The sequence below is a fragment of the Nansenia antarctica genome (genome assembly GCF_963989245.1).
Source record: "Nansenia antarctica genome assembly, chromosome: 4".
Classification (NCBI taxonomy): domain Eukaryota; kingdom Metazoa; phylum Chordata; class Actinopteri; order Argentiniformes; family Microstomatidae; genus Nansenia; species Nansenia antarctica.
Window position 1 is genome coordinate 63,634,234 of NC_137689.1, and position 9,083 is coordinate 63,643,316.

Here is a 9,083-nt window from a genome sequence, read left to right on the forward strand (position 1 = left end):
TCAGCTGCGCTGCTGCATCTTCTGGGCGTAGAAGTCCCGGCAGGTCTCGCAGCAGCGCTGGTACCAACGCATGTCCTGGCACAGGTTCTTCTCACGGATCACCTTACAGTACACGGGCCATTGGTCCTGGAGACACTTGAACGTCAGGGCAGCTAGAGGAGGAGAGGAGGAGGAGGGGAGGAGAGGAGAAGAGAAGGGGAGGAGAGGAAGGGGAGAGAGTTTTAATCTAAAAGATGTGTCTTCAGTGTCAGTATGGCTCCAACTGTGTCTCTGGTTGACTTTTGACCACAGTTCTGGAATGGATTCTCTCTTCAAATGACTGTTGCAGTCTATCACCAACAGGGGGCGTCAGTGTAACATTGTGAGAATGTAACATCCCCGTCTCTGTTAAATTTCCTTTCATCACAAAGAGCGAAAGAATGATGAACGTGAAAGAGATGAGTCAAACTGTCACCCTGTCATTCTCACACTGCACGACTGCCATAACAACACAAACCATTCTGTCAGACACCAACAACACACTGTAACCGTGGCAATGCCTCAGCCCGGCAGAGAATGGCGACGTTTGTTAAGCAGCTGTTAATTCCACATTATTCCTCAAAACCGCTTCAAAGAGCCGGCATTGCAGGTCTACCGTGTCCACCATCATCTGGTGCCATAAATCGTCCTCTGTCTGTAGTAAAACTGCAGTAAAATCTGTCCTTAAACCCTCAGTCATCCACTGGTGCAGCACATGAACAACTCAAAGGTCGTCAGAGGTCACGAGGATAGCCTCGTTTCATCTGCATGGGACTGCTGAGAGACAGACACACATACACACACACACACACACACACACACACACACACACACACACACACACACTTTCTCGCACTCACTCACTGTCTGTCTCTCTGCAACACACGCCACTATCTTTCTCTCTCTCTCTCTCTCTCTCTCTCTCTCTCTCTCTCTCTCTCTCTCTCTCTCTCTTTCTCTCTCTCTTTCTCTTACACAAACAACATGATATTCTGTCCATCCTGTGGTGTTGCGTTTGCGTTGGCGTAGCCGTGAGTAGAGCAGGGTTGGACGTTGTGTTGACATACTTACTAGAGAGAGAGCTTGTAGTGAAACTAGGAGTTGTAAACATGACTGTCTGCCAACAAGACGCACAGGGACCACCAAGACAGATCTCTCTCTCTCTGACTTTCTCTCTCTCTCTCTCTCTGACTTTCTCTCTCTCTCTCTCACTGACTTTCTCTCTCTCTCTCTCTCTCTCTCTCTCTCTCTCTCTCTCTCTCTCTCTCTCTCTGTCTGTCTGTCTGTCTGTCTGTCTGTCTCTCTCTCTCTCTCTCTCTCTCTCTCTCTCCTCTCTCTCTTACCCCCCCCCCTCTCTCTCTAGTCTATTCTATAGCCTTGTCAGTTCAGCTGCAGCAGTGGAACGTGAGGGTAGATTAACAACACTGTCTCCCGTCTTGATGGCGTTCTGCTTTCGTGCCGATGGCGTGAAGCATCGACGCCACCAAGACAAACACGACGCCACGGCAACACAACAGCCGTTCTGGGGCGGATTAGATCGCCATGACAATCTAGTCAAACAACTCACACCGCTCCAACGTCTCAGCCATCCCCCGGGTTATCATGGGAAACTGCCTGTCTGCCTGCCTGTCTGTCTGTCTGTCTGTCTGCCTGCCTGTCTGTCTGCCCGTCCGTCCATCCGGCTTTCTGCCTGTCTGTCTGTCTGTCTGTCTGTCTGATTCCAACCTCCACTAGCCTCCCCTGGTTCCTATCTATTGATGTCTATGTCCCTGACATGTGACATGGTGAGATGTAAATTATGTTGCTGGGTATGTACTGTACTGATACGTCTGTATCCTACCCGCACGCCCTGCCTATGGTTGTTGCACACTGGTCATAGAGGTGTTTCTAAATGACCATCAGTCGCCTCCAAACGCTGAAGCAGAGTAGATACTGTAGGTACGTATGAGCTGGGTCCAAATGAATGGCAGAAGTGGTGGAGAATGAATGCAAGAGAGAGAGGCTTATGGCTTTGGGGCGTGCACACACACACACACACACACACACACATACACACACACAAACACACACACATACACGTTCATACTTTCCAGATTCCTGGAGAAGCTTAGCATAACCAGCTGCGGAGGTTTTAAGGGGGTGGGGTGGAGGGGGTAGGAGGAGGGGGGGGGCTTAAAGCTTCCCTGGTCTGTGTACAGACACACACACCCCCGCCGCCCCCGCCATCTCCCTCCAGCTGCATCTATTCTCCTTCAGAATGGGAATGCAAGTCGCCATACGCTCATTATAAACATCATGCCATAACCCCTTACAGCCCAGACCCAGCCCAGCCTAGACCCAGCCCAGCCTAGACCCAGCCCAGCCGAGACCCAGCCCAGCCTGGACCCAGCTCAGCCTAGACCCAGCCCAGCCTAGACCCAGCCCAGCCTAGACCCAGCCCAGCCTAGACCCAGCCCAGCCTAGACCCAGCCCAGTCTAGACCCAGCCCAGCCTAGACCCAGCCCAGCCTAGCCTAGACCCAGCCCAGACCAGACCCAGACCCCAGGTTCCATCCCTCCATCCCTCCAGCCCTCCCTCCCCAGCCCCCCAGCCCTCCATCCCCAGCCCTCCATCCCTCCATCCCCAGCCCTCCATCCCCAGCCCTCCATCCCTCCATCCCTCCATCCCCAGCCCTCCATCCCTCCATCCCCAGCCCTCCATCCCCAGCCCTCCATCCCTCCATCCCTGGCCCTCCATCCCTCCATCCCCAGCCCTCCATCCCTCCATCCCTCCATCCCCAGCCCTCCATCCCCAGCCATCCCTCCATCCCCGGCCCTCCATCCCTCCATCCCCATCCCTCCATCCCCAGCCCTCCATCCCTCCATCCCCAGCCATCCCTCCAGCCCCAGTCTTCTCTGAGCAGCTTTTCCCCAGCTGCATTGATGATAAACTACACGTTGTCTTCCCAGAAGGCTTAACATTCTGACTCCGTCGCCTGGAACCATCTAGGCCCAAACACAGGGATGTGGAGCATATGTGTGTGTCTATCTGTGTGTGTGTGTGTGTGTGTTTGTTTTGTGTTTATGTGTGTGTGTGTGTGTGTGTGTGTGTGCTGTGTGTGTGTGCTGTGTGTGTGTGTGTGTGTGTGTGTGTGTGTGTGTGTGCGGTGGAGGAGGAGTGCAGGAGCGAAAGGGGACGGGAGAACGTGCAAACCGTGAAATCCGCTGCAGGGAGAAATCCGGGAGTGTGTCTGGGGTCAGCAAAGGCTGTTCTGTGGTTGTGGTGTATGTGTGTGTAGGCACGTGCGTGTGTATGTGTGTGCGTGTGTGTGTATGTGTGTGTTTGTGTGCTTGTGTGCATGCATGTGTGCGTCCGTGTGTGCGTGTGTGTGTGTGTGTGTTTGTGTGTGCGTGTGTGTGTCTGGCACTCTTGTGAATAGGCGTCATTATAAATGCCATAATCCCACAGCTTGAGCGTTGCACATAATATTTCTCCTAAAGCCGTCACAACATGGCACGTTTAGCTGGCTGTTGCCAGGCAGGAAACCTCCGCCTTGCCCTGCTTACTGCCACCGCTGTCAGGGCCAAAACCACCAACACCAGGGCCAAACTCTCCACATCATCGCTCCTCACCACTGAATGGACTAGCCTCACACCTGCTCCACATGAACTCAACACACTTACAGACAGACAGACAGACAGGCAGGCAGACAGACAGACAGACAGACAGACAGACAGACAGGCAGGCAGGCAGGCAGGCAGGCAGGCAGGCAGACAGGCAGGCAGGCAGACAGGCAGGCAGAGCTACACTGAGAGACAGGCAGGCAGGCAAATAGACAGACAGACAGACACGCAGATAGGTAGGCAGACAGACAGACAGGTGTGATTGATAGAGGTCATAGAGACATGGTAGGATGATGAGGCCAGACCAGCAGCTGACTCAGTGACAACAGCAGATAGATGTGCAGCAGTAGTAATGATACAGGCTGAGTCTGGGGAACCCTGTTCAGAGGGCACCACCGCTGCCATCAGCAAGGCCTGGGTAGTTCGATTTCATTCCATACCATTCTATTTCATTCTATTCTGTTTCATTCAGTTCTATTTCATTCTATTCCATTTCATTCCATTCCATTCCATTCCATTCCATTCCATTCCATTCCATTCCATTCCATTCCATTCCATTCCATTCCATTGCATTGCATTCCATTCCATTCCATACCATTCTATTATATTCTATTCCATTCCATTCCATTCCATTCCATTCCATTCCATTCCATTGCATTCCATTCCATTCCATTCCATTGCATTCCATTGCATTCCATTCAATTCCATTCCATTCCATTCCATTCCATTGCATTCTATTCTATTCTATTCTATTCCATTCCATACTATTCTATTCCATTCAACCAAAAAACTAGAAGATAACTCTCCAACTCAAGGTAACAACCAGTTTCTGAGTTCTGTGTGACTAGGGTAGTGACGAGGGTCACCTGGTACTGACCCAGGCGTGGCGAGGTGATGGTGTTGACGTTGACCTTCTCGTTGCACGCCAGCTGATGACAAGGCCGGTACGCTGCCGGCTTCTCTGACGAAAAGCACTCGTTCCCGTGGCGACCCGTGATCTTGTGCATGCACTGGATCACGCGTGACTGCATGCCTTTACCACATGTGACAGAGCACTAGGGAGAAACCACAACACAAAACACACATGTCAGAACACACAACACACATGTCAGAACACACAACACACATGTCAGAACACACAACACACATGTCAGAACACACAACACACATGTCAGAACACACAACACACATGTCAGAACACACAACACACATGTCAGAACATACAAGCCACATGTCAACACAACACACATGTCAGAACATACAAGCCACATGTCAGAACACACAACAAACATGTCAGAACATACAAGCCACATGTCAGAAAACACAACAAACATGTCAGAACATACAACACACATGTCAGGAACACACAGCATCATACCAAGCACCAGTGCAAGTGAAATGTGTGTGTGTGTGTGTGTGTGTGTGTGTGTGTGTGTGTGTGTGTGTGTGCACGTATGTGTGTGTTATGTGTGTATGTGTTATGACTGATCTATCAGATGAGGCCAATGTTGACAGCCTTATGGCAGCCTTATGTCAGAGAGAGCAAGGACCACAGGCTTTAGAACCTGTCCGAGGAGAGAGAGAGAGAGGAACACCCCCCTCCCCCTCAGCCCTGGTCTGAGAGGAACACCCCCTCCCCCTCAGCCCTGGTCTGAGAGGAACACCCCCCTCCCCCTCAGCCCTGGTCTGAGAGGAACACCCCCCTCCCCCTCAGCCCTGGTCCACCCCCTCAGCCCTGGTCCATCTGAGGCAGCTGTTTAAATAGTGGTCACATGGATTATTGGTATTGCCACCGTTCAGTAAACATGAAGAGAGAGAAAGAGAGTTCGCACATACTAAACAAATGTCTCAATTACCCCCCCTTCAATTCACACACGCATACACACACACACACACACACACACACACACACACACACACACACAAGGTCCCAGTTCAAAGACAGCTTCCACAGGCTGTTCCACTTGACCTGGTTCCTTTAGACCTTTCCACCATGGCTTGGACCGACACACAGGAGAGGACAGCCAGGTAACCGCATGAAGCCTCTTAGTGGGCCTATGGTACTGTATAACTGTTGAATAACTGTAGAACTGTTCTGGTCTGTAGAACTACTGTAGAACTGGTCTGTAGAACTACTATAGAACTGTGTGTGTGTGTGTGTGTGTGTGTGTGTGTGTATGATGCTCACCTTGGCCCAGTCCCCGGTCCTCCAGAGGTAACATTTGGAGTAGTCTTCACACTCCTCCACGTCGCGAGGCAGAGTGGTCAGGTCACACTTCTTACGGGGGTTGGTACACTTGACCAGACGATGGCGTGCCCCCCTCCCACACTTCACTGAACACTGAAACACACAGAGAGAACACTGACACACACATTGAAACACAGAGAGAACACTGACACACACAGAGAGAACACTGACACACACATTGAAACACAGAGAGAACACTGACACACACACTGACACACACACTGAAACACACACACTGAAACACAGAGAGAACACTGACACACACACTGACACACACACTGAAACACACACACTGAAACACAGAGAGAACACTGACACACACACTGACACACACACTGAAACACACACAGAGACAACACTGACACACACACTGAAACACAGAGAGAACACTGACACACACACTGAAACACACAGAGACAACACAGACACACACACTGACCCACAAAGAGAGAACACTAGGAGACTAGCGTGCCCTAAGCATTTCATTGTATCGTCTACGGCTGTATTCTATATATATGATAAAACTACTTTGATTTGATTTGTTTTGGGATGATGTAGAGAGACAGTGTTTGGTGCAACATTTACATAATTCTCCACAGGAAAATGTACTTAAATGGTAGAAAAGGAGGATTCATTAGTTTAGATGAAGGAATACATTCATTCAGGGTTGAACAACGTGTCCTGTTTTAGTGTGGTTCAGGTTTGGTCCAGTCCGCGTAGGGAACATTTTGATAACAGAACACAGTCTGGTCTGTGAGTCTGAGGGCATATGCAGGTGTCCAGCTCTGATTAGAAGAGAGTGGTACTCCTTAATGTCTTATCTCCTGGGACCCGGGGAGTCTGTGGTCCGCAGGGGGAGATAAGACGGGGAGAAGAAACAGCTCATTATGTGGTCAAGGTCTCACATCTGCCCTGGAAGAAATGGAAACTGTTGAGCTGAAACCCAAAACCTGTTATGGGTCTACTAATATGATAAGAAAAAAAACAATCAATGCTAACGCTAAATCTGACGGAGAATGAAATATTCTTGGATATTCTTGGAGAAATGGCTGATCCCGAACTTTCTCTCAGGCGCCTGACAACCTGTCTGCTGCTTTTGCGTCTGTTTTGTCTGCTGATCCATTGATTGGTCTATTGATCACTTTGTTATTGATCGCTTCATTATTGATCACTGTGAGTCCTACAGCTGTCCTACACCTACACACAGCTACACACACACTAACACTATGAACACACACACACACAGGTACACACACGCTAACACCATGAACACACACAGCTACACACACACTAACACTATGAACACACACACAGGTACACACACACTAACACCATGAACACATTCAGGCGGAGGAAATACAGAAAGAGAGAAAACTGTTCTGTGTGAGAAAAAGAAAAACTCTTCAAAAACAAGAATTTGGATCCACATGAGAAGAAAGCAGATTGAGATTTTCTTCTTATCGATTCTGTTAGAGAGACGGTCGAGTTCTGCCTCCTTTAGTCTGGTGCCAACAACTCCCCTGGGAGGGAGTTTGGAGGGAGGGAGAGAAGGAAGGAGAGAGGGAGAGGAGGAGAAGGGGAGGGAGGGAAGGAGGAAGGAAAAGAAAGGAGAGGGGGAGAGATAGAGCAAGAGAACTAAGACAGAGGGAGAGGCTGGCACCAATACCAAGGCCAAGGATGTGAAAGGGAGGGATGCAGTGAGGAAAGGAGAGAGATAATGATAGAGAGAGAGAGAGTGAGAGGGGGGTAGAGAGAGATAATGATAGAGGGAGAGGAGGGTAGAAAGCGAGGAGGATATAGGGAGCAGGTTGGCAGCAGAACGAAGGAGCCAGTAATGTGAAAAAGAGGGATGGAGCGAGGGAAGGAGTGAGATAATGATAGAGAGAGAGAAGGGTGGAGAAAGAGGAGGATGGAGAGAGAGAAGAATAGAGGGAGAGGAGGACAGAGGGAGAGAGAGAGAATGATAGAGAGAGGAGGACAGAGGGAGAGAGAGGTTGGCAGCGGAATGAAGTGCCAGTGATGTGCAGGTGTGTGGGTAAGTCAAAGGGATCTCAGTGTGATTGTGTCAGCCCTGTCTGTCTGCAGCCTCCGTCAGGAGAGGCTGGGGGAGGTAGGAATCGGAGGACGTGCTCATTGTCACGCATGGCACGGCATGAGGAATGTCATTTTCTTTTTTTTTATACCATTCCTCCTTCTGTCGCACGCATTACAACGAGCCCCGTCCTCCGATGTCTACCTCCCCCTGCCTCCCCTGTAGAGGACTGTGAGTGTGTATGTGTGTGTTTGTGTGTGTGTGTGTGTGTGTGGGGGGGGGTCTTACCTCGGACCACACCCCGGCCTCCCAGACGGTGAGGCAGTCCTGGCCCTCGCAGCGCTGGGCGGAGGGGGGCTTGGGCCCAACACAGTCGCGGTCTTTGGCCCGGACCAGGGTCCCGTTGGCCAGCTGGAGGGTGCAGGCCACCTGCCTGCCCTGGCTGCCCTTACCACAGGTACGGGAGCATGACGTCCACTCTGTCATCAACCACCTGGAGGGGGGGAGAGGATATACACACACACACACACACATGCAGGCACACACACACACACACACACACACACACACACACACACACACACACACACACAGACAAAGCCACACACACACACACACACATATACACACATTTAGGAATGAGTAGGTACAGTACATCAGAATACATGCATTCTGCACACATCATAAACTGTACATTGCAAAGAAAAAATTGCTCCCCACAACCAACTCCTGCTTTGGATAAACAATGTGGCAAGCAGCCCTCTCTAACACACATCAGCTCCAGCCCAGGACTGCAAAAGTCTGTGTGTGTGTGTGTGTGTGTGTGTGTGTGTGTGTGTGTGTGTGTTTGGCTTTGTGTGTGTGTGTGTGTGTGTGTGTGTGTCATCTCAGTGTTAATGGAGGTCTATAAACAGAGTCCAGGCCTTCTGGCCTGGAGGGAGCTACCAGGCTGGCTTGCTGTGATGCTACCCCATCTGGGAGACAGATGTTGGGGGCAGAGGCACCAGGGAGAGAGCCTGGAGAGAGAGGAGAGATGCGGTCTGTCCAACCCGCCCCTCGGTGGCTGACATCAGGGTTGAGCAGCCGGAGAGGACTGGTCCAGCTGGAGGTCTACTGGCCCTTACAGAAACATGACGTGGCCCCCTGACCTATCGCTTTCCCCCCCATCACACACACACACACA

General features: G+C 50.9%; 1 protein-coding gene across 1 annotated transcript in view; it reads right to left on the reverse strand.

The window, feature by feature from the left end:
* Positions 1-9,083, reverse strand: part of LOC308156250 (A disintegrin and metalloproteinase with thrombospondin motifs 19-like) — a gene marked incomplete at both ends in the record, with an annotated part of 56,864 nt that continues 47,781 nt past the window's right edge. The window contains 4 exons of the mRNA XM_080529598.1: positions 1-152; positions 4,498-4,675; positions 5,809-5,961; positions 8,189-8,393. Of these exons, the coding sequence (XP_080385724.1) occupies positions 1-152; positions 4,498-4,675; positions 5,809-5,961; positions 8,189-8,393 (688 nt within the window). The remainder of the gene's footprint in view (positions 153-4,497; positions 4,676-5,808; positions 5,962-8,188; positions 8,394-9,083) is intronic.